Source organism: Meles meles, chromosome X (assembly GCF_922984935.1).
Source record: "Meles meles chromosome X, mMelMel3.1 paternal haplotype, whole genome shotgun sequence".
Taxonomy (NCBI): domain Eukaryota; kingdom Metazoa; phylum Chordata; class Mammalia; order Carnivora; family Mustelidae; genus Meles; species Meles meles.
The window spans coordinates 47,505,960-47,533,461 of NC_060087.1; the positions used below are offsets into that span (position 1 = coordinate 47,505,960).

The 27,502-nt window shown below is 36.8% G+C and overlaps 1 protein-coding gene across 3 annotated transcripts in view; it reads right to left on the reverse strand.

Moving 5' to 3' along the window:
- Positions 1-27,502, reverse strand: part of WNK3 (WNK lysine deficient protein kinase 3) — a 157,738-nt gene that overhangs the window by 32,017 nt on the left and 98,219 nt on the right. For all 3 annotated transcript variants that reach the window (XM_045994705.1, XM_045994706.1, XM_045994704.1), the window contains exons 12-17: positions 15,778-15,925; positions 5,554-5,670; positions 3,767-3,922; positions 3,634-3,685; positions 2,228-2,365; positions 904-1,847 (exon numbers count right to left, since the gene is read on the reverse strand). In XM_045994705.1, the coding sequence (XP_045850661.1) occupies positions 904-1,847; positions 2,228-2,365; positions 3,634-3,685; positions 3,767-3,922; positions 5,554-5,670; positions 15,778-15,925 (1,555 nt within the window). The remainder of the gene's footprint in view (positions 1-903; positions 1,848-2,227; positions 2,366-3,633; positions 3,686-3,766; positions 3,923-5,553; positions 5,671-15,777; positions 15,926-27,502) is intronic.

Sequence of the window (27,502 nt, forward strand, 5' to 3'; positions counted from 1 at the left end):
AAGAAAAGGGAAATTAAGTTCCTATGTACATAACTTAAAAAAAATACGGTATGATTTCAGTCACGTGGAATTTATGAAACAAAACACATGAACTCGGGGTAGGGGAAGAGGAAAACCAAGAACCAGAGAGGGGAGGTGGGTGGAGGGATGGGCTGAATAGGAGACCAGGATTAAGGAGGGCACTTGTGATAAGCACAGGGTGTTGGATGGAAGTGCTGAATCACTATATTGTACACCTGCACTAATATTAGACTGGAGGTGAACTGGAATTAAAATTTAAAAAAATAATAATTTTTTTCCAAATAAAACCCACCAAACAAGATTAAACTAGAAGCATAAACTTTTAAGAAAGGAAATTGGGGGGCACCTGGGTGGCTCAGCGGGTTAAGCCTCTGCCTTCGGCTCAGGTCATGATCCCAGGGTCCTGGGATCGAGCCCCACATCGGGCTCTCTGCTCGGCAGGGAGCCTGCTTCCTCCTCTCTCTCTGCCTGCCTCTCTGCCTAGTTGTGATTTCTCTCTGTCGGGTGAATGGAATATTTAAAAAAAAAAAAAAAAAAGAAAGGAAATTGGGAACAGGCACTTTTAAGTGGAAATCTAAAAGTCAGTTCTTCCTACCTACTAAAACAATCTATGAATTAGTCCTGTTGTCACTAATACAAAAAAAGACATCCTTGCAGGTTCCTAGCTAATGCAGCAGAGGGCTCTCTCACCAATGATATTTCTGTCGTCTCCATCTAGAAATTCTGGGCACCTGCAGCCAAAGTCATGACTTTCTTAAATAACCTGTGACCTCAGAATCTTAAGACATAGACAATTTCATTTCAAAGGATATAACTTTAGAAAAGAAGGAATTTCTTTAAAAGAATAAGGGTAAGAAATTGATTAGAAAGAATAATACTTACATGTAAACATAATTCGCTGGGTATAGAAGTTATCACATTCAGGTCCCTTTTGAATACTGATATGTTAGCAGGCTGACTTGCAGCCACATTGGACAGAATCTTAGAGCCTGTCTGCTGAAAATTAGGGGACTGTGCAGGACTATCTTGAATTCCACTGTGACTGATGCCTATGACTTCTGGCACTGGGCATGAAAGCGTATCTTCAGCAGAGGAAGAAAATGGAGAGTCTATGCTTTGGGTATCCTTCTGACTTTCAGGATAGATGCTAGATATGCTATGCTCCTGATAGAGCAAGTTTCTTAATTTTTCATCCAGAGTTTTAATTCGGTTGTCTGTAAACTCCATTTTTGGAGGTCTTTCCCCATCTGATTCCAGGATAGTAGTGGGTAGAAGGGTAGTCAGTTCAAGGCCAGGGGTCTGAGTGGGAATGACCATCTTAGGAGAACTTGCTTCAGTGTTCATTGTGGTTTCTCCTTCTTGGGAAATAAACTCTGCATCCATAGTTGGCTGCTGCACTGCTAAGGATTGAGGCTTTTGATCAGATATAAATGCCAGAGTTGTAACAGAGTTACCAGCAATCTGAGTTGACTCGCCAGGAGGGACCATAGGTACATCAGCCTGACTGGCAGCTTGGTGACATGGATATACAGGTAGAAATATGCCTGCTTGGTTGGTGAGTCCCTCACATTCAACTGGAATTGCACGAACTGAAGTAGCAGTATAACTTGAACTACTAGTAACTTGTGCCATTATCTGCCTGTCATCTTCCACTCGATACAATATAGCTGGCTGCTTAGTTTCTACACTGGCATATTCAGAAATCTTACCATCAACTACATCCTTGAGTTCTGATTTGGAGGCAAAAAGTACACGCTGGCATGGATTACTTTCTAGAGTGGGCAGTGTGTCCTGTGATATTTCCTTATTACTTGTGGTTCTTGGACCTGGAACAATAACAAAGAATAGCTAGGCACATATTAATAAATACAAAGGATGGACTAGTAACCAAATTCAAAGGGTACAAGAGGAACAAGGGACAAACAAGAACCTGTGTGATTAAGTCTTGTAAATAAGACCCAAAATACACAGAAGTCAGCCTGTCAAGGAATAAAAGCCTTTTATTTTTTCCCATAAATATTGTATTTAAAAATATTACCTTTTAAAATGGCTTAAGTTATACCCTAACAATAACACCTTCAAAAATTATTATGAACATTCTCATAAGAATACAATATCCATGAACACAAATTAAAGATATGGTATATATCGTACATCTTGTAACCCCTCCAAGTCTGGAGAAAGCTGGCAGACAATGAACACTTACCAGGAAGCAGAGACAGCCCAGGAACTGTAGATATGGACTGCTGAAGAGAAGGAGGTGATTGAGCCTCACGGTTTCTTATTGTTTGATTGATACAGAATCGCCACCGACCAACTGGGGATGACTGTGGAGCAGATTCATCTGTAAAAAGAATTAGCAAAAATCAATATGCTAAGCAATTGTCAACCTGTTTACCCTATTAAGGAAACCAGGTTAAAACACCAATTTGTCTTGTATCTCCATTTCCAGCAGCATTAGGATATGTGTAATTTATAAGACCAGACCTCCCAACGCAGGCAAATACTCTAAAGAACTAAGTACAAAATATTATTAGGGAAGGATTCTTTAAATCTATGAAAACAAACATTGTAGCAATAGCAATTAGAAAAGGGCACATTTTTGGGGAAAAATGGAAAGCACTTTCTCCAATAAAACCTCTATCTTCTGTTCTGCATCCTGATTATGATGATGCTTACCCAATTCTATAGGTATCAAAACTTACAGAACTATACACCAAAAGAAAAAAATCAATTTTACTGTATGACAACTTAAAAATAAAGTCCCTACATCTTTACTCCTACTATGTAAATTCATTCAAGTAAGTAATTCTTTTTGTAAACTTTACCATACTTTATCACTCAGAAATCTGTTCAAATTCCCCCTAGCAAGAAAGAACAGAGGAGGACCCTGGTATCCTAACACAAAGTAAATTTCAGAGTAATGGTATCTGGTGTCATGACTCCCACACCACCTGTTGCTTCTTCATGTTGTTATAATTCCTTCACAGGTCCTCATTTGTCTATGGCTCTTTGCCCCCTCCCAGATACTCTAAATATAACCATGACCAGAGCTGAAAAGAATGGAGAGATAAAGTCATCAGAAAAGAAAACAGAAGAACCCATTTTTAGTCCCTGGAAGTTTAGCTAGTAACTGATTTACAAAAACTTATCACTGATCACAGCAGGTAGAAGTATAACACTAGTGGAAGGAAATCAAGATATAAATGACTATATTAAAACACAAGGCAAACTTAGAACATAGTGATATTAGTTAAGAAAGGTACTGTCCACATCATATCAGTGGTTTAAAAAACCAACTTACCAATTAACTTCAAACAGTAAAGCCATTAAAGGTCATCAGAACTGTGACTGCTTTTCTGATAATATACCATGCAATGACTCAGAAATCAATTAATTGGATAAAGAACCAACACTTGAAGAAAATCTGGAGAATGGCTTTACTTCTTACATCTGGGCTGAAAAGGACTTTACAAGTGTAGGTAAACCTACATTAACAATTTATGAATTTCCTTTATGGGCTAGTATCTTTCTCAATGAAGATACATAAATTAAAGTTTCCAAATGTCTTGCTTCAAAAGCCACATGGTAAATTTTATGAAATATACTTACTGCTGGTTTGAGTGGATGCAGAATTTATCTGTACTTGTTCAGATGGTCCTGTCTGAATTAAAAATGAACAGATAAATAAAGAAGTTCCTGATATATACCTGAGAAGACCTATTTGTTAAACAACTGCTCTTACTTGGCTATTGTTGGATTCCACAATAATAGAGTCAATTCCGATGGCTCTATCTGCAGCAGAGTGGACATGAAGGATCTCCTGGGCTTGACCTACAATAGCCCTCAATTCTTCTACAAATTTTTCTTTCTCACTTTCTAGCACAAAGTTATCTTCAACCTGTCCAAAAGTAAAAGTAAGTCTATTAAATTTAGTTTCTTCAAAATTATAATATTATATCAATGGTGACTATCTTAAAGAAAAATAAATGAAAATTAAGTATTAGATACAAAGGCCACAAGAGAATTAAAAACAACCAGCACTGGGGCACCTGGGTGGCTTAGTCAGCTGAGTGTCCAACACTTGGTTTCAGCTCAGGTCATGATCTCAGGGTCATGAGATAGAGCCCAGCATCAGGCTCCACACTCAACAGGGAGTCTGCTTGAGATGCGCTCCCTCTGCCCCTCCCTCCGCTGGCGCTCTTGCGCTCTCTAAAATAAATAAATAAATCTTTTAAAAAATGACCACACTAAAATGCCACGTAAAACATTAACTTATTCTTATTTTGAGACCACTGATGCTTGTCAGATTGGTAACACCTACCAGAGAAAAAGCCAGCATTTAAAAAAACATCTCACATTCTATAAATTATCATTTGAGGAACATAACTGAGGAAATGTTTATGATTACCACTAGGATGTCCAAACCCAAAAGTTTTTTAAATCACAAAATGAACATCTCTAAATGTTATAAAGAATGGCCTGGAGAGTTCCGAAAACATGTTAAACAAGAGGCAGAACTAGACTGGAGTCGGGGGTGGAAGGAATTGTGTGACGGAGTGATGGACAATGGGAAGGGTATGTGTTACGGTGAGCACTGTGAATTGTGTAAGACTGATGAATCACAGACCTGTATCCCTGAAGCAAATAATACATTATATGTTAATTTTTTAAAAAAGAACTGTTACTAAAGAATTTTAGTTTTATTTCCTGTGTAACAATTATTAGATCAATAAACTTAACTGAAAACAAAACAAAAACAAGAGGCAGAACTAACAACATTATTAACTTTAAAAATGCTTAATTCTTTTTCTTCAGGAATGCACATCTAAAGAAAACTGGCAGAAACAATCTGAGGGTTTTGGAGGGGAGGAGGGTGGGAGGTTGGGTGAGCCTGGTGGCGGGTATTATGGAGGGCACGTATTGCTTGCATCACTAGGTGTGGTGCATAAATAATGAATTCTGGAATACTGAAAAGAAATAAAACAAAATAAAGGCTATTAAAAAAAGCATGAAGTACTCTTCCTTCTACCCTTATTTATCTGCATTTTAAAAAGGGCAAAACAACTAACTTAAGCCTAACAATTCAAAGAAAATATGAAAATGAAAAGAAATGATGAGTATTATTTAAACACCTACTTGTAAGATGACATATCAGTACCTAATACAATAGAATTACCTGGAGTATTTTACAAACTAGTGATGCTTAGGCCTAATATCCAAAGATTCTGATTTAATTAGGGACCTAGGCAATAGATTTGTTTGTAAAAGGCTCTTAAGATGAATTTAACATGCAGTCTGGGATAAGAATCACTGACCTCTTAATAAAAACCCCTCATATTTTAGAGATAAATATACTGAAATGAAAGAAGTTACAGTGACTTACTTTTTGTTATAAGTAGTATAGTTCTGCGCAAATCTTAAAAACTAATGGTACCCTTAAAAGACTGCTCTGAATAAGTGAGGGGAGAGTATGAGTGAAAAAAGAGACAGAATGCTAAAGGTTAAATAACTTGGTTTCACTGAACTTACCATATAGTCTGCAATATCCTCTGGTGCATCACCATCAACATCAAACTTGAAGGTGACCATCTTGTTGTTGTGTGTCTCCAGTTGACACTCCACCATATTGTCTCCAGATATTGATACCTGGATACAAACATTTCACCAATTTAAGAGTCACAGTTATTTATTATCTTCTCTTTGCAATCAACCAAGGAACTAGATGAGCGTATGTTCAATATATGGAAAAATAGTTTAAACTGTTGAGAATATAAAAAGATTGTTTTTCCCTATTGAAATAGTGCCTTAGCACCCATCCTATGACAAATACAACAATTAAACTAGCAAAATATAAATTAGAAATGTGATCCAACAGAAAAGAAAAAGGAATACAACTTCTATAAAAAGACTAAAAAGAAAGACAAAAAAGTCAGAAGAAGTCTATTTTTTCCAAAATGCAAAGATCATCCAGTCATTCATTCCAAAATTCTCTTAATCCTACAAATTGGCTCTTTAAACAAAAGAAAACGTGCTGCTATTTGAAATGTATACTGGTCCAGACTTTTTGGACAGTCCATCTAGCAATATGTATTTAAAATTTTTTTAAATCTTCATATATTTTCATTAGTTTTATTAATTTATCTTAAATTGAAGTATAATTAACATACATGGTTATATTGAATTCAGGTGTCCAACATACTGATTTAACAATTTCATACATTACTCAGTGCTCACCATGGTAAATGTACTTACCACCTGTCACCAAACAATGTTATCACAATGTCACTGACTATATTCCCTTTGTTGTACATTCCCCGCAACAAAACATCTCCCCTCTACCGACCACTTTTATTCTCTGTATTAATGAGTTTGGGGGTTTTTTTTTGGTTTGATTTTTGTCACTTTTTCACCCATTAATTCTACTTCTAGGAATGAAGCATTAAGAAAAATCAGGGATGTTTATAAAGATCCATGTTCAAGACTGTCTGTTACAGAGAAACACACAGAGACAGACAGACAAAAGGAGAGAGAGGGGCGCCTGGGTGGCTCAGTGGGTTAAGCCTCTGCCTTCAGCTCAGGTCATGATCTCAGCGTCTTGGGATCAAGCCCTGCGTCGGGCTCTCTGCTTAGCAGGGAGCCTGCTTCCTCCTCTCTCTCTCTGCCTCTCTGCCTACTTGTGATCTCTGTCTGCCAAATAAATAAATAAAATCTTTTTTAAAAAAAAGGAGAGAGAAAGACAAAAAGCTAAAGAAGACACAGACTGGCAGAGAGACTGACAGAAAAAAAACAACCTAAATGACAACAGAAGAAATTTTTAAATTGTTATAGCTCTATGTAAGGGACTAAGACAGCAATTGGAAATATTACATTACTGAAAAATCACTGATAGAGGAAAATGTACGTGATATGTTAAGCTTTTAAAAAAGGAGAATATGCCTCCTCAAACTACTACAAAAAAATAGAAGGGGAAGGAAAACTTCCAAATTCATTCTGACACCAGCATTAACTGGATACAAAACCAGATTAAGAAAATGCAAAAAAAAAAAAAAAAAAAAGAATTGTAAACCAATATCCCTGATAAACATAGATGTAAAAAATACTCAACAAAATACTATCAAACTGAATCCAACAACACATTTAAAAATATCATTCACCACAATCAAGTAGAATTTATTCCTGGGATGCAAGGTGGTTCAATATTCACAAATCAATCAATGTAATATACACACATCAACATGAGAAAGAATAAGCCATATGATCATTTCAATAGAAGCAGAAAAAGCACATGACAAAGCACAACATCCTTTCATGATGAAAACCCTCAATAAAATAGGTTTATAGGGAACATCCCTCAACAAAATAAAGGTCGAATGTGAAAAACACGTAGATAACATCATGCTCAGTGATGAAAAACTGAAACCTTTCCCCCCAAGGTAAAAATTCAAGGATGTCTACTCTAACCCCTTTTATTCAACACAGTACTAGAAGTCCTAGCCACAGCAATCAAATGACAAAAACAAATAAAAGGAATCCAAAACAGTAAGGAAGAAGTAAAACTTTCATTATTTGCAGACAACATACTATACATAGAAAACTTAAAGAAAACAAAACAAAACACTGAAAAAACTACCAGAACTGATAAATGAATTTACTATGGTCACAGGATACAAAATCAATGTACAGATATCAGTTGAATTTCAGTACACTAATGATGAATCAGCAGAAACAGAAAGAGAGAAAGAAAGAAAATCACATTAACAATTGTACCAAAAATAATAAAATACCTTGGAATAAACTTACCAAAGAGGCAAAAGACCTATACTCTGAAAACCATCAAATACTGATGAAAGATGAAGATGACACAAAGAAATGGGAAGATATTTCATGCTCATGGATTAAAAGAACAAATACTATTAAAATGATCATACTACCCAAGGCAATCTACACATTTAATGCAAACCTTATCAAAATAACAACACTTTTCACAGAACTAGAAGAAAACACCCTAAAATTTGTATGTAACCACAAAAAAACTCTGATTAGCCCAAACAATTCTCAAAAAGAAAAGCAAAGCTAGAGGTATGGCAATTCCACAAGTTACAATACAAAGTCATCATAATCAAAACAGTACAGTACTGGCACAAAAACAGACACTCAGATCAAAAGAACAGGAGAGAAAGCCCAGAAATAAACACACAATTATATGGTCAATTAATCTTCAACAAAAGAGCCAAAAATATGCAATTGGAAAAGACAGTCTCTCTGAAAAATAGCATGGGCAAAACTGTAGAGTTAGAAGCAAAAGAATGAAACTGGACTACTTTCATACACCATACACAAAATAAATTCAAAATGGATGAAAGAATTAAATGAGAGGCCTAAAACCATAAAAGTCCTAGATGGGAACACAGGTAGTAATTTCTGTGACACTAGCTGTACCAACATTATTCTAGATATGTCTTCCGAGGCAAGGAAAATAAAAACAGAAATGAACTATTGGGATTGTAACAAAATAAAAAGTTTCTTTACAACAATGAAAACAATCAACAAAACTGAAAAACAGGGGCGCCTGGGTGGCTCAGTGGGTTAAAGCCTCTGCCTTCGGCTCAGGTCATGATCCCAGTGTCCTGGGATCGAGCCCCACGTCCGGCTCTCTGCTCCGCGGGGACCCTGCTTCCTCCTCTCTCTCTCTGCCTGCCTCTCTGCCTACTTGTGATTTCTCTCTGTCAAATAAATAAAATATTTAAAAAAAAAAACAAAAAACTGAAAAACAACCTACTAAATTGGAGAAGATATTTACAACTGACATATCCAATAAAGGGTATCATCCAAAATATATAAAGAAAATATAGAACTCAATATAAAAAATAAACCAATTACAAAATGGGCAGAAAGGAGAGTAAGAGTTTGGCAAGACAATGGAATAGGAGGACCTGGAGCTCACCTCATCCTGTGTTTTCAATTAGGTATCATCCACATCCAAGTCAATAAACTGGACAGCGATCTGAAGACGGCAAAACAAACTCCACAACTAAATATATGGAAGAACCATCACCTCAAAGGTTAGGAAGGTCAATGGTAAATAAGGCTGCCTGCAGGAGGGACTAGCTATACAAAGATTGCTGAGAAACAGGTCCGCAAGGAAAACTAATCCCCATAACGTATAGCTTTAATAACCAGAGGGGTTGAGTTTGTAAAACCAGTGGGGCTTAGAACCTTGAACTTTGAAGGTCAGCTGACTCAGCACTGAGCAATCCAGGAGGCCAAATGACAGCTGGGGGTTGTTGCCCTTAAAGAAACAGCGACCTGTGGGGAGGCAACATAAAAATGGAAGTCACAGGGGCGCTTGGATGGCTCAGTGGGTTAAAGCCTCTGCCTTCAGCTCAGGTCATGATCTCAGGGTCCTGTGATCGAGCCCCACATCGGGCTCTCTGCTCAGCCAGGAGCCTGCTTCCCCCTCTCTCTCTGCCTACTTGTGATCTCTGTCTGTCAAATAAATAAACAAAATCTTAAAAAAAAATGAAAGTCACAAAAAGCTGGAGGAACACAGGAGACAGATATGTTCATATTGATTTTGGACTGATGTGGAGGACTCTTCCTAAAATCAGGGAGCCCGATGCAGACCTTGACATAGGACTCAACCTCACAACCTTGAGATTATGATCAGAGCTGAAACCAAGAAGTTGGATGCTCAACCGACTGCAGCACCCAGGCGCCCCATAAAGTCACTACTTTCAAGAGCAGAGGACACAGGTGGCTTTCTTAACACAAAAAAACCAGACACAGAGAGCCAGAAAAAATGAGATAAAAACTTATACCAGATAAAAGAACTGGACAAGGCCACAGCCAGAGACATAAGTAACATGCCTGATAAAGAAAGCAAAAAATGATAAGGAAATTCACTGGACCTGAGAAGAGTAGAAGACATGAGTGAGACCCTTAACAGAGAGATAAGGAAAGACATAACAGAGTTAAAGGGCACAATAAATGAAATGAGAAACATACTTAATGGAATGAAAAGCAAGACAGAAGAAGCAGAGAAATGAATTAGTGACCTGGAAGAAAGAGTAGTAGAAAGGAATAAAGATGAACAAAGAGAGACAAAAGAACTATGTAACAAAAGAACAGACTTAGGAAACTCAGTGAATACATCAAATGTAATAACATCCAAACAGGAGTCTCAAAAGAAGAAGAGAGAGAAAGGGAGAGCAGAACATTTATTTCAAGAAATAATTGTTAAAAACATCCCCATCTGGAGGAAGGAAGCAAAAATCCAGATCCAGGAGGCACAGAGAACCGCAAAAGAATAAATAAAAGCAGACTGATACCAAGACATATTGTAATTAAATTTGCAAAATAAGTAACAAAGAAAAAAAATCTCAAAATCAGTAAGACAAAAGAAATCCTTAACTTACAAAGGTAAAGCCATAAGGCTAGCAGGAGATTTTTCAACAGAAACTTTGCAAGCCAAAAGGGAATGGCATGATCTATTCAAAGTGCTGAACGGAAGAATCTGAAGCCAAGAATACTCTATACAGCAAAGCTATCATTCCATATAAAATAAGAGACAGAGTTTCACAAACAAAAACTAAAGCAGTTCATGATCACTAAACGAGCCCTGCAGAAATATTAAAAAGGACTCTGAGCAGAAAAGAGAAAGCAAAAGTGACAGCATATGGGGTGCCTGGGTGGATCAGTCAGTTGAGCATCCCACCCTTGATTTTGGCTTAGGTCATGATCTCAGGGTTGTGAAACTGAGCCCCTAGGGAGTCTGCTAGAGATTCTCTCTCCTTCTCCTTCTGCCCCTAGCCCTACTCAAGTGTGCTCGCTCTCTCTCTCTCCAAAGTAAATAAATAAATAAATAATTTTGATAAATGAATAAATAAGTCTTTAAAAGTAAAAAAGAGGAAAAGTGACAGTACAGGTGCAGAAACAGAGAAGTGGTAAAAATGAGTATTTTTGTAAAAAAAAAAATCAGTTAAGGAACTCACCAAAAAAAAGGATAACATGAACTAACCTATACCTAAAACATGGGGAGAAGAGGAGTAAAGAATTGTTTCAAACTTAAATGACCACCAACTTAACACAGACTGCAATATGCAGTAAATGTTAAATCAAATTTATCATACACCCAATATCACATATCAAAACCACTAATATTCAAAGATAAAGAAATCCAAATATAAAACTGAAAAATCAGCAATATATGAAAGAGAAAAACACAAGAAAGGGAGAGAAAAAAAATCTTCAGAAATAACCATAAACAAGTAATAAAATGCAATAAGTACATATCTAATAGATATGTAATTGATAATTACTTTCCGTGTAATAACTGGAATAAATACTCCAGTGAAAAGACATAGGGTAACAGAATGTATAAGAATACAATGCCCATCTATATGCTGCCTACAAAAGATCAATTCTACACTTAAAGACTTAAGAAGATTGAAAGTGGCAGGGTGGATAAACATCTATCATGCAAATGGATGTCAAAAGAAAGCCAAAATACTTACATCAAACTAGACATTTAAACCAAAAATATAAGAAGACATTAAAAAAGACATAACAATAAAGGTGACAATCCAACAAGAAGCTTTAACACCTGCAAATATTTATGAACCTAACATGGGACCAGCGAAATACGTAAAACAGTAATAGCAAACATAAAGGAACTTATCGATAATAATCAGTAATAGCAGGGGACTTAAACACCCTACTTATATCAATGGACATATCATCCAAACAGAAAATGAACAAGGAAACACTGCCTTTGAATGACACAATGGACAGATGCATTTAACACATACATTCAGAACATTCCACACTAAAACAGCAGAATACACAGTCTTTTCAAATGCACACTGAACAACCTACAGAATAGATCACATATTAACTCTCAAAACAAGTCACAATAAATTCAAGAAGATTGAAGTCATACCATGCATCTTTTCTGACCACAACGCTATGAAAACAGAAGTCAGCCACAAGAAAAAAAAATCTAGAAAGACCACAAATATATGCAGGTTAAATAACACAAGACTAGTCAATGAATGGCTCAACCATGAAACAAAAGAAGAAATAAAAAAGAAACAAATGAAATGGAAACAAATGAAAATGAGAACACAATGGTCCAAAACCTCTGGGATGCAACAAAAGCTGTTTTTTGAAAATATTTTTTCATTTGAGAGAGAGAGAGAATGAGAAAGAGAGAGAGCACAAGCACAAGGAGGGAGGTGCAGAGGCAGTTGGAGAAGTAGACGCCCTGCTGAGCAGGGAGCCTGATGTGGGACTTGATCCCAGGATCCCGGGATCATGACCTGAGCTGAACGCAGATGCTTAACTAACTGAGCCACCCAGGCACTCAGCAAAAGCTGTTCTAACATGGAAGTTTATAACAACAATCTAGGAGCACCTCAAAAAGCAAGAAAACTCTCAAAAAAACAACCTGACCTTGCATCTAAAGGAGCTAGGAAAAAACCAACAAACAGAACCTTAAACCAGCAGAAGGAAAGATAAAGATTAGAGCAGAAATAAACGATACAGAAACTGGAAAAAAAAATAGAGTAGACCAGTGAAAGGAAGGGTTAGCTCTATGAAAAAAATGAATAAAACTGATAAACCTCTACCGACACTTATCAAGAAGAAAAGTGCTCAAATAAATCACAAATGAGCAAAGAGAAATAACAACCAACACCACACATAGATAGAAACAATCACAAGAGAATATTATTAAAAATTATATGCTAAAAATTAGGAAACCTAGAAGAAATGGATAAATTCCTACAAACATATAAACTACCAAAACTGAAACAGAAGGGAATAGAAAATTTGAACAGATAACCAACAAAGAACTTGAGTCAGTAATCAAAAACTCCCAACAAAAAAAGCCCAGGTCCAGATGCCTTCACAAGCAAATTCTACCAAACATATAAAGAAGAGTTAATACCTATTCTTCTCACACTATTTCAAAAAATAGAGAAGAACGGAACACTTGCCAATTTATTCTATGACACCAGCATTACTCTGACACCAAAACCAGATAAAGACACCACTAGAAAAGAGAACTCCAAGCCAATATCCCTGATGAACATACACACAAAAATCAATGTTTAAAAGGAAAAGCAGGGGTGCCTGGGTGGCTCAGTTAGTTAAGCATCAGGCTCTTGATTTCAGCTCAGGTCATGAGCTCAGGGTTGTGAGACTGAGCCTCACATAGGGCTCCAAGCTCAGCAGGCAGTTTGCTTCTCTTCTTCTCCCTTTCTCTGTGCCCTTCCCTCCACTCACACACAAGCTCTCTCTTCCTCTCTAAAAAATGAACAAATAAATCTTTGCAAAATAAAAGGAAAAGGAAAAGCAAAGCTGGAGGCAACAGAAATCTAGACATCAGGTTATACGACTAAGCTGTATTAATCAAAACACTACGGTGCTGGCATAAAAATAAACAGATAAATCAATGAACAATAACAGAAAATCTAGAAGTAAACCCACAACTTTAGGATCAATTAATCTTCAACAAAGCAGGAAATAATATCCAATGGTAAAAGGACAGTCTCTTCAACAAATGGCTTTGGAAAAACTGGAGAGCAATATGCAAAAGAATAAAATTTCAGGGGCGCCTAGGTGGCTCAGTAGGTTGAAGCCTCTGCCTTCGGCTCGGGTCATGATCTCGGGGTCCTGGGATCGAGCCCCGCATCGGGCTCTCTGCTCAGCAGGGAGCCTGCTTCCCCCTCTCCCTCTGCCTGCGTCTGTGCCTGCTTGTGATCTCTCTCTCTCTGTCAAATAAATAAATAAAATCTTTAAAAAAGAAAGAATAAAATTTCACCACTTTCTTACACCATATACAAAAAATAAATTCAAAATGGATTAAAGATCTAAATGTAAGACCTAAAACTGTAAAAATCCTAGAAGAGAATACAAACAGTAACTTCCTGGTATCAGCACTAGCAACTTCTTTCTAGTTATATTTCCTGAAGAAAGGGACACGAAAGCAAAAATGATCTACTGTGACTACATCAAAACAAAATCTTCTAAATAGCAAAGGAAACAATTAAGAACTAAAGGCAACCTATGGAATGGGAGAAGATATTTGCAAATTACATATCTGATAAAGGGCTAGCATATAAAATGTATAAAGAATTTGTAAAACTCAACACAACAAAAACAAATAATCCAATTACAAAGTTGCCAGAAGACACAAACAGACATTTCTCCAAAGAAGACATTCAGATGGCCAACAGACACATGAAAAGATGCTCATCATCACAGACCTGAAAATCAAAACTACAATGAGCTATCACCTCATGCTTGTTGGAATGGCTAAAATCAACAACACAAGAAAAAATAGTTATTGACAAGGATGTGGCAAAAAAGGAACACTCATGCATTATTGCTTGGAATCCAAACTGGTGTAGCCACTATGGAAAAGACTATGGAAGTTCCTCAAAAAGTTCAAAATAGAACTACCCCATGATCCAGCAATCATACTACTGGCTATTTACATAAAGAATATATAAGCACTAATTCAAAGGGATATATATACCCCTATGTTAATAGCAGCACTATTTACAATAAGCAAGATATGGAAGCAAGTCAAGTGCCCATCAACTGAAGATTGGATAAAGAAGATGTAGGGTGTGTATATATCTTATATCTATGTAGATACAGATATATATACACATACATATATACACACACAATGGAATATCATTCAGCCATAAAAAAGAATGAAATCTTGCCATTTGTAGCAAAATGGATGGCACTCGATAGTGTAATGCTAAGTACAATAAGTCAGTGAGACAAGGACAAATAACATTTTACTCATATGCGGTATTTAAGAACAAATGAAAAATTGAAAAAAAAAAGAGAGAGAGACACAACCAAGAAATAGATAACCAGCAAAGAACTTGAGTCAGTAATCAAAAAACCTCCCCTGTTTATCACAGGGGAAGTATATGGGGGATGGGTGAGATAGATGATATGGATTAGATTACCTTTATCATGATGACCACTAAGTAATGTACACAACTGTTGAGTAACTATATTGTACACCTAAAACTAATATAACACTGTATGTTAACTATACTGGAATTAAAATTAAAAACTTAATACGAATAATATATATGTGTATATATGTGTGTGTACATGTGTGTGTGTTCAGCAAAAGAAAAAGAAGAATATGAAATTATATATATAGGTTTAAGCATCCATCCAAAATGTTTATCACATTGGTTAGAATACCAGCTTTAAAGTCTGAAATGGATTCAGATCCAACAATCACTTGCCAATTCAATGACCTCAGGCAAATTACTTTACCTCTCAAATCTTCATCATCTTCATTTGTAAAGATGAGTATACTAACATCTATCATACAGGCGTACTGAAGGATTAAATGATAAAACAAATGCATAACATTTGGGGTTTCTACCACAAAAGAATGCAATAAATATGCTACTATTTCTAGTACTATTACAACCTTAATAATGTAAAATAGTACACATACATACAGGAAAGAAAGATGAAAACTAAAACATTAATAGGAACTATCTCTGAGAGGTGGTAAAAAGTGATTTTTATTTTCTTCCTAATATTTGGCCTATATTTCCTAGTACAGAATATTATAATCAGAAAAGATTTTAATGAAAGACATGTCAGCATTCTGCAATGCTCTATACTTATGTCTGAAGCAACATGGTCCCAACCTGTCAACACAGACCTCTACACACACTCTTTACCAAATAATATTTACACACTGACCTGAAGGACAGTAAGTTGGAATTTAGTCCCCTTCTCTGGTCGAGGACAGGAAGCTCTTCTTTGTTTGATCCGATCTTGTTTGCCATTTCCACATGGGTTATCAGGAGTATTGATGTTTTCTTTCACAGCTGCCACATCAGAATTCAAACTAGTTATTAGAAAAAAACAAAACCAAGTCATATTCAATTTCTCAGGGAAAACATTATTCCATGATTCTCAAAGCCCAGTATTTAACCCAAATTAGAATTAACATTTGAAATTCTATGGCATCTAGAATAATTCCATTCTGACGGTAAAATTCTAGAAAAATTCCAATTATAAAATAATACAAAATCAGTTTAAGGAAATAAATAAGAAATATAATGTCTGAGAATATACAAAAAGCTCATTGTACACTTTAAACTGGTTAATTTAATGGTATGTGAATTATATCTCAATGAAGATGTTATTCAAAGTTGCAAAAAACTGAGATAACACGTATTTTTTTGGCAATCACCTGACAGTAGTGGGAATAAAAGAAAAACAAGGACATTGACAGATCTTTGTGGAACCTTTTATCAGAGGTTGCTCTTGATCAATTTTATCTTGCTTGTTTTGGGTATATTATTAATGTGTTCAAATAAATCTTCTAAAAAACAATTTTCACTCAAAATATACCTGTTTATATACTGAACTCAAAAGGACATAAACAGACAAATAGGGTATAAGAAAGAAGAAAAAATGAAAATGAGATTTTTAAAAATGTGGTAAAGGTTCATTGGAAGATGGTGGCGGAATAGGAGGACCCTATGCTCGCCTGTCCCATGAATACAACCAGATAACTATCAAAAGATCCAAAATACACCAGCATTGGCCTGAAGACTGGAAGAACAACTACACAACTAAAGGTACAGAAGCAGCCACACTGAAGAAGATAGAAAGTGTGGAGACATGTTTAGGGAGAGAATCAGATAGTGGTCACTGGGGTGGGAAGGAAGCAGCAGTCACAGAAAAGGGTTACCAGACTAATACACAGGGGAGTGGATGGGAACAAATCCCCATAGCAATTGGCTTGGACAACAAGCGGGGCCAAATTTTTTGACTTTCAGCAACCAGCAAGGCATAAAATCTAGAGTTTTAAAGTTCACTGGGCTTGGCTGGGATACAGCCCAGAGGGCATTGTGCTACACTTGCAGAGGAGGCAGGCAAACAACCTGTGAGTATACAGTGTGGCAACAGTGATCTGAAGAGCACCTGGAGTACATGGTGGGGAGGTTATTTGTTCATTTCAGACCACATCCCAGAGAGGCATCATTCATGGAGAGAAACCTCCAGGAAGAAACGAACTAGGTGGTGCCATTTCCTTCCCCGACCCTAAGTGTAAGCACAGAGCCATGACAGAAACCAGCACAATGCTGACAACCCAACCTTACATGCTTATACCAAGCCATGCCTCTCCCACATTCTAGTGGAACTCCCATTCCCAGCCTCCACTGCTACAATCCCACCTTGACGACTCCCTCCCGCAGAAGATGAGCCCCGAACCCTGTCCACACAATGCTTCCTGACTTAGGAGTTTTGCAGAGCACTAGTTATAGTGTTGGTGTAGGTCTCACCTCACAAACAGACCAGAGCACACCTAGCTAAAACATGCCACATTCAGGCAAGGGATCAAATACTACCCACAACACACAAATAGAGCCTCACAAACAACTGGCCTGAAGGATAAAGTGACTAGAACAAAAGAAGAGCATATACAGCACACACTGGAGACACTCCTGTAAGCACCAGGCCCTAGGGAACAAGGGATACTACTGGGCAAGGCATTATAGGATATCCTCATCATAAGGCCATTACCCTCAAGAATAGAAGATATTGTTGACTTTCCTAAAGCACAGAAACAGGCACAGTAATGTAGGTAAAATGAGAAGACAGAGAAATTTATCCAAAATGAAAGAACAGGACAAGGCCACAGCCAGAAATCTAAGCAAAACAGAAATACTTAACATGCTGATAGGGAATTTAAAGTAATGATCACAAACATACTCACTGGACTTGAAAAAAGAATGGAGGACATCAGTGAGACCCTTAACACAGAGATAAGGAATAACAGCTGAAATAAAGGGCTCAATAAGAAGCACATTTGATGGAACGAAGAGAAGGATAGAAGAAGTAGAGGAGCAAATTAGTGATCTAGAAGCCAGAATAATGGAAAGTCATCAAGTTGAACAAGAGAGAAAAAAGAATTATGAGAAATGAAAATAGACATAGGGAACACAGTGACTCCACCAAATGTAATAACATTCATATTATAGGAGTCCTAGAATAAGAGAGAGAAAACAGGGTAGAAAATTTATTGGAAGAAATAATAGCTGAAAACTTCCCTAATCTGGAGAAGGTAACAAATATCCAGATCCAGGAGGCATGAGAACCCCCAATAAAATCAACAAGGGGATCCATACCAAGATATATTGTAATTAAACTGGTAAAAAAAAAAACAGTGATGAAGAAAAAAAATTTAAGAGGCATCTGGGGGGCTCAAGTCAGTTAAGCATCTGCCTTCAGCTCAAGCCATGATCCCAGGGTATGGGATTCAACCACACATCAGGTACCTGCTTCCCCCATCTCCCTCTGCAGCCCCCCTGCTTCTGCTCTCTTTCCCTCCCTCTATCAAATGAATAAATAAAATCTTTTTAAAAAATTTTAAAAGCAGCAAGGCAAAAGAAGATAGTAACATAAAAGAGAAACACAAAAGGATAGCAGATTTTTCAGCAGAAACTTTGCAAGCCAGAGGGGAGTAGCATGATAAGTTCAAAGTACTGAATGAGAAAAATCTGCAGCCAAGAATACTCTATACAGCAAGGCTACCATTCAGAATAGAAGGAGAAATAAAAACTAAAGGAGTTCATGATGACTAAACCAGCTGTGTAAAAAATATTAAAGGGGACTCTGTGAGTAGAAAGGAGAGACCAAAAGTGAAAGTAGAAAGCTAGGAAACTAAAGAAGTAAAAATTAATATTTCTGTAAAAATTCAGCCAAGACATTAAAAAATAAATGGAAAACATGTAAAATATGTAAATTTGTGAAATATGACAAAATGTTCCTAAAATGTGGGGAGGAGAAGAGTAAAGAATGGGTCCAAACTTCAACGACCATCAAATTAATATAGACTGCTACTGGCAGAAGACATCACACACAGACCTAATGGTAACCATATATCAAAAACCACTAATAAATACGTAAAGAACAGAGAGAAGAAAATCTAAATATATCAATAAGGAAAATCAAATGATGAAAGAAATAAAAACAATAAAGGATCAGCAAAAATCTTCAGAAACAACCACAAAACAAAGAATAAAATGACAATACATTTTTAATAATTACTATGAAGGTAAATGGACTAAATTCTCCAATCAAAACTCACAGGGAGACGGAATGGATAAAAAAAAAAAAATAAGACCTATCTATATGCAGCCTACAAGAGACTCATTTTAGACCTAAAGAAACCAAGCGATTGAAAATGAGACAGTAGAGAAACATCTATAATGAAAATGGCTATCAACAGAAAGATGGAGGAGCAATACTGGTATCAGAGAAAACAGACTTTAAAACAAAGACTAACAAGAGAAAAAGGAGGACAACATATAACCATGAAGGGGATAGCCAATCAGAAAATACAATAATTGTAAATATCTAGGCACCCAACATATGAGCAAAAGAAGACAAAGAGTTAATAACAAATATAATCAATAATCATACAATAGTTGGGTACTTTAACACCCCACTTACATCAATGGGCTGATCAACTAAATAGAAACTGGGTCTCCTAGGAGGCTCAGGCAGTTAAGCATTTGCCTTTAGCTCAGGTCATGATTTCGCAATCCTGCCTGGCATAGAGCCCTGAGGAGGACTCCCTGCTCAGTAGGGAGTCTGCTTCTCCCTCTTGCTCAGCCCCTCCCCTCTGCTCATGCACTTTCTCTCTCGCTCTCAATCTCTCAAATAAATAAATAAAATCTTAAAAAAAAAACATCAGCAAGGAAACAATGGCTTTGAATGACACACTGGAACACATGGATTTAAGACATATATTCAGAACATTCCACCCTAACATAGCAGAATACATATTCTTTTCAAGTGCACACTGAACAACCTACAGAATAGATCACATACTAGCTCTCAAAACAAGCCACAATAAATTCAAGAAGACTGAAGTCACACCATGCATCTTTTCTGACTACAACGCTATGAAACCAGAGGTCAACCACAAGAAAAAAATCTAGAAAGACCACAAATATATGCAGGTTAAACAACACGCAACTAGTCAATGAATGGCTCAACCAGGAAACAAAAGAAGAAATAAAAAAGTACATGGAAACAAATGAAAATGAGAACACAATGGTCCAAAACCTCGGGGTTGCAACAAAAGCTGTTTTTTAAAAATATTTTATTTATTCATTAGAAAGAGAGAGAGAGAGAGCATGAGAAACAAAGAGCACAAGCACAAGGAGGGAGGTAGAGGCAGAGGGAGAAGCAGACACGCCGCTGAGCAGGGAGCCCGATGTGGGACTTGATCCCAGGACCTTGGGATCAAGACCTGAGCTGAAGGCAGATGCTTAACTGACTGAGCCACCCAGGCGCCCAGCAAAAGCTGTTCTAACATGGAAGTTTATAACAACAATATAGGTGTACCTCAAAAAGTAAGAAAACTCTCAAATAAACAACCTGACCTTACATCTAAAGGAGCTAGGAAAAAACCAAAAAACCTTAAACCAGCGGATGGAAAGAATAAAGATTAGAGCAGAAATAAACAATATAGAAACTGTAAAAAACAAATAGAATAGACCAGTGAAAGGAAGGGCTGGCTTTATGAAAAAAAAAATAAATACAACTGATAAACCTTTAGCCAGACTTAGCAAAAAGAAAAGAGAAAGAACCCAAATAAATAAAACCACAAATGAGAGAGGAGACATAATCAACACCACAGAGAGGAGAATATTATGAAAAAACTATATGCAACAAACTGGACAACCTAGAAGGAATGAATAAATACATAGAATCACATCAACTCCCAAAACTGAAACTGGAACAAACAGAAAATTTGGACAGACCAATAACCAGCAAAGAAATTGAGCTAGTAATCAAAAACTCCCAACAAATAAAAGTCCAGGACCAGATGGCTTCACAGGTGAATTTTACCAAACATTTAAGGAAGAGTTAATATCTATTCTTCTAAAAATGTTCCAAAAAATAGAAAAGGAAAGAAAACTTCCAAGTCCATTCCATGAGACTAACATTACCCTGATACCAAAACCAGATAAAGATACCACTAAAAAAAGAGTACCACGGCCAATATCCTTTAACCTTGATGAATATAGACACAAAAATCCTCAACAAAACACTAGGAAACCAAATCTAACAGTACATTTAAAAAAATCATTCACCACAATCAAGTGGGATTTACTCCTAGATTTTAAGGGTGGTTTAATATTTGCAAATCAATCAACACATTACATCACTAATCATTACATTACATCACATCAATAAGAGAAAGAATAAGAACCATTTGATCATTTCAACAGATGCCGGAAAAGCATTTGACATAGTATAACATCCATTTATGATGAAAACCTTCAGTGAAATAGGTATAGAGGAAACATACCTCAACAGAATAAAGGCCATCTACGTAAAACACAGAGGTAACATCATACTTAATGAGGAAGAACTGAGAGTGTTCCCCCTAAGGTCAGCAACAAGTCAAGGATGTCTACTCTTCCACTTTTATTCAAGATACTACTAGAAGTCAAGCCACAGAAATCAAACAACAACAAAACAATAAAAGGCATCCAAATTGGTAGGAAGAAGTAAAACTTTCACTATTTGCAGATGACGTGATACTGTCTATAGAAAACCCAAATGACTCTACCACAAAACTGCCAGAACTGATAAAGAAATCAGTAAAGTTGCAGGATACAAAATCAATATACAGATACGTGTTGCATTTCTTTCTTCTTTAAAGATTTATTTATTTTAGAGAGGAAGAGAGAGCCAGCTCATGAGCGGGAGAGGAGCAGAGGCAGAGAGAGATAAAGGATCTTAAGCATGCTCAACGTGGGGCTCGATCCCAGGTTCCTGAGATCATGACCTGAGTGGAAATCAAGAGGTAACACTTAACCAAATGAGCCACCCACGCACCTCAGATATCTGTTCCATTTCTATACACCAATAATGTAGCAGTAGAAAGAGAAATTAGGAAACCAATCTCATTTACAATTGTACCAAAAATAGTAAGATACATAGGAATAAACCTAAACAAAGAGGTAAAAGATCTGTACTCTGAAAACTATAAAACAGTGATGAAAGAAATTAAAGATGACACAAAGAAATATAAAGACATTCCACACTGATAGATTAGAATAAATACTGTCAAAATGTCTATACTACAAAAGCAATCTATAGATTAAATGCAATCTCTGTCAAAATACTAACTTTTAAAAAAAATATACTAACTTTTTTTTTCAAATAACTAGAACAAATGGTCCTAAAATTAGTATGAAATCACAAAACACCCTGAATAGGCAAAGCAATCTTGAAAAAGAAAAGCAAAGCTGGTGGCATCACAACTCTGGACTTCACATTATATTACAAAGCTGTAGTGACCAAAACAGTACTGGCACAAAAACAGACATATAGATCAATAGAACAGAACAGAATTTCAGAAATAAACTCACAACTATATGGTCAATTAATCTCTGACAAAGCAGGAAAGAACATCCAGTAGGAAAAAAATATTATCTTCAACAAATGTTGGCAAAACTGGACAACAACATGCAAAACAATGGAACTGGACCATTTTCTTACACCATATACAAGAATAAATTCAAAATGGATGAAAGACCTAAATGGGAGACCTGAAATCATAAAAAGCCTAGACAGCAATAACTTCTCTGACCTCAGCCCTAGCAACTTCTTTTTAGATAAGTCTCCTGAGGCAAGGGAAACAAAAGCAAAAATAAACTATAGGAACTATACCAAAATAAAAAGTTTCTCTATAGTGAAGGAAATAATCAACAAACTGAAAGACAACCTACTGAATGGGATCAGACATTTGCAAATGACACATTTGATAAAGGGTTAGTACCCAAATATAAAGAACTTATAAAACTCAACACTCAAAAAACAAACAACCCGAAGGGGCACGTGTACCCGAATGTTTATAGCAGCAATGTCTATAAGAACCTAGATGAAGATGTGGTATATATACACAATGGAATATTATGCAGCCATCAAAAGAAATGAAATCTTGCCATTTGCAACGACGTGGATGGAACTAGAGCGTATCATGCTTAGTGAAATAAGTCAATCGGAGAAAGACAACTATCATATGATCTCCCTGATATGAGGACATGGAGAAGCAACATGGGGGGTTAGGGGGATAGGAGAAGAATAAATGAAACAAGATGGGATTGGGAGGGAGACAAACCATAAATGACTCTTAATCTCACAAAACAAACTGGGGGTTGCTGGGGGGAGGTGGGATTGGGAGAGGGGGAGGGGGCTATGGACATTGGGGAGGGTATGTGCTATCGTGAGTGCTGTGAAGTGTGTAAACCTGGCGATTCACAGACCTGTACCCCTGGGGATAAAAATACATTATATGTTTATTAAAAAAAAAATTTTGGAAGGGGAGGCGAACCATAAGAGACTATGGACTCTGAAAAACAACCTGAGGGTTTTGAAGGGTCAGGGGTAGGAGGTTGGGGGAACAGGTGGTAGGTAATAGGGAGGGCACATTTTGCATGGAGCACTGGGTGTTGTGCAAAAAGAATGAATACTGTTACGCTGAAAAAATAAATAAAATGGAAAAAAAAAAAACCAAACAAACAACCCAATTAGGGTAGAAGAAATGAACAGCCATTTCTCCAAACACATCCAGATGGCCAGCAGATACATGAAAAGATATTCAACATCACTTATAATCAGAGAAATGTAATCAAATCTACACTAAGCTACAACTTCACGCTTATTGGAATGGCTAAAACCTACAACACAAGAATCAACACATGTTGGCAAGGATGCAGAGAAAGGGAACACTCTTGCAATGTTGGTGGGACTGCAGACTGGTACAGTGACTACAAAAAGTAGTATGGATGTTCCTCAAAAAGTTAAAAATAGAACTAGCCTCTGATCCAGCAATTGCACTACTGGGGATTTATCCAAGGAATGCAAAAACACTAATTCAAAAAGATACATCCACCCCTCTGTTTATAGCAGCACTATTTACAATAGCCAAATTATGGAAGCAGCCCAAGTGTCTATCAATTAATGAATAAAGAAGAGTTGGTGTATATACACACAATGGGATATTATTCAGCCATAAAAAAGAATGGAAATTATATGGATAGAGGTGGAGAGTATAATGCTAAGTGAAGACAGAGAAAGACAAATACTATATAATTTCCCTCATATTTGGAACTTAAGAAACAAAATCAATAAGCAAAGGGACAAAAATACAGAGGAGAGGCAGACAAATGAAGAAACGGACTCATCATTATAAAGAACAAAGTGTCACAAAAGGAAGGTGGGGGGGAATGGGTTAAAAATGGAATGGGGAATAAGGTGTGCACTTCTCATACTGAGCACTGGGAATTGTTTGGAATTGTTGAATCACTATATCATACACCTAAAACTAATCAAACACTGAATGTTAAAAAAAATAAAAAATAAAACACTATACTTAAAGGAAAAAGGGAAATGTGTTATATTCATGTTTACACACACAGTAAGGAATAGTATTCAGCCATAAAAAAATAATGGAGTCTTGCTATTTTCAATAGCATGAACAGACCCTCAGGACATTACTTTCCTCTTTATATTTCTCATGTTAAGGGAAATAAGTCAGAAACAGAAAGAAAAATACCATAATATGTGGAATTAAAAAAACAGACTCCTATATACAGAGAACAGATTAATGATTAATTAATTGTTGCCACAAGTTGCCAGAGGTGGGAAATGTATTGAGCAAAATGGTTGAAGGCAGTCAAAGATATAAACTTCCTTTTATAAAATAAGTAATTCTTGAGATGTCATGTACATCACAGTGACCACAGTTAATAATACTATTTTGTATATTTCAAAGTTGCTAAGAGATTAGATCTTAAAAGTTCACAAGAAAAAAATTCTGTAACTATGTATGGTGATAGATGTTCACTACACTTACTGCGGTGATCATTTTACAATATATACAAATATCAAATCATTATGTTGTGTATTTTAAACTAATATAAATTTTTATGTCAGTTATACTTCAATAAAATAAATAATGAAATAAAATACACTACAATTCTGGTAAAAAAATTTTAAAATGAATGATATTACAATGGTTCAATGTAGGGGCGCCTGGGTGGCTCAGTGGGTTAAAGCCTCTGCCTTCGGCTCAGGTCATGATCCTGGGGTCCTGGGATCGAGCCCCGCATTGGGCTCTCTGCTCTGCGGGGAGCCTGTTTCCCCTTCTCTCTCTGCCTGCCTCTCTGCCTGCTTGTAATCTCTATCTGTCACATAAATAAATAAAATCTTTAAAAAAAAATATGGTTCAATGTAATTAATTTTAACTAGTTATATCTTGCAGGTTCATATCAGTATGCTTATGAAATGGCAGCTATCTTTCAGTTCATCTGTGTCAGGACACTTTTCAGCATTTTCTTTAATAAGTTTGAAGATATTGCAATAAATACAAAATTTCCAGTAAACACATTTAAAAATTAAATGAAGGGGCGCCTGGGTGGCTCAGTGGGTTAAAGCCTCTGCCTTCAGCTCAGGTCACGATCCCAACATCCTGGGATCAAGCCCCACATCGGGCTCTCTGCTCAGCAGGGAGCCTGCTTCCTCCTTTCTCTCTGCCTGCTTCTCTGCCTACTTGTGATCTCTGTCAAATAAATAAATTAAAATCTATTTAAAAAATTAAATGAAAAGATCTGTTAGCACCAAACACATATCTTTTAAGTCAATTTTTAGGTAAATTCCTTTCTCCTGGAAACTACTCCTGAAATATTTAAAGATATGAAAGAAGATATAAAAATAACTTCTAAAATTTTTCGTATGTTCATGTTAAAAAAATTATATAAATACATGTGGTAGAAGGGGGCCCCTGGGTGGCTCAGTCGGTTAAGTGTCTGACTCTTGGTTTCAGCTCAGGTCATGATCTCAGTGTCCTGGGTTCAAGCCCCACATAGGGCTCCACACTCAGTGGGGAGACTGCTTGAAGATTCTCTTTCCCTCTCCCTCTGTCCCTTCCCCTACTCAATTTTTCCCCTCTTTCTCAAATAAATAAATCTTAAAAAAAAAACAAATGGTGGAAGGAGATACATAATACTGCTCTTAGTTTTTTAATATACAAAAAAATAATAGTAACAACACCTTTAAAAGATAAAAGGGACATAATTCTAGTCAACAGGGCTATTTCGTTTGCATTTCAAAGTAATCTTAAAACACCAGTTCAGGGTCTGGGACAGATGGCAGAAATTCAACTCTCTCTGTTCTTCCCACCTCTTAAGTCCAACTAAATAGTGTGGAAATTAAATAGAGTAGACAATCACAGCTAGATACTGAAGGATAAAAATATGAAAGTGGACTGGCTAGGGACTCCCAGGATTCAAGGAAAAACAAAGCAGTTTGGCATCTCCCAATTACCCACCCAGTGACAAGACAGTCCAGGCTCAGTGTCTCCTGACTCTCAGCTCAAAGGCAAAGGCAGCAAGACCAGTGGTCTCCTGACCCCCAACCCAGCAGAAGGTAGTTCAGGGAGCTCTTCCCTCCCCTAGTAAGATTAGAGGGAGCTCCACCAGTAGCATGTGGCCTGGAGTTCTGGCCTGGGGGAGCAGCAATGGGGCCTAGTGGTGTCAAGTGAACCAAGCAAGGTGAACTAGTACTACTAGTACGAATACTACAAGGACTCTGAAAACTAAATTGTCATTAGAACCACAGCCCACAAAAGTAGATCAGAACCTACGCATCTAAATAGGGTAACAGCCCGCTAAAATACAGTATTTAAATATGATCCAAAGTCTCCCAAAATAATATTCTAAATGTCCAGAAGACAAATGAAAATTCCTTATCATACCAAAAGTCAGGAAAATAACAATTTGAATACAAAAAGACAATCAAGAAATGCCAACACCAGGATGAATCAGATACTGGATTTATCTGACAAGGATTTTATTTTGTTAAAGATTTTATTTATTTATTTATCAGAGAGAGAGAGAGAGAGAGAATGAACAAGCACGGGGAGCAGCAGATAGAGGGAAAAGCCGGCTCCCCGCTGAGCAAGAAGTCCCAGTGCTGGACTCAATCCCAGGACCCTGAGATCATGACCTGAGTCAAAGGCAGATGCTTAACTGACTTGCCACCCAGGCGTCCCTTATTGATGAGGATTTTATTTTTTTAAAAGACTTTATTTATTTACTTGACAGAGAGAGAGATCACAAGTAGGCAGAGAGGCAGGCAGAGAGAGAGGGGAGGAAGCAGGCTCCCTGTGGAGCAGAGAGCCCGATTGGGGCTCTATCCCAGGACCCTGGGACCATGACCTGAGCTGAAGGCAGAGGCTTTAACCCACTGAGCCACCCAGGCACCCCTTGATAAGGATTTTAAAGCAGCCATCATCATAATGCTTCAATGAGCAATTACAAATATTCTAGAAGCAAATGCGAAAACAGAAAATCTCATAGAAAAATAAAGATATTAAGAGAGAATT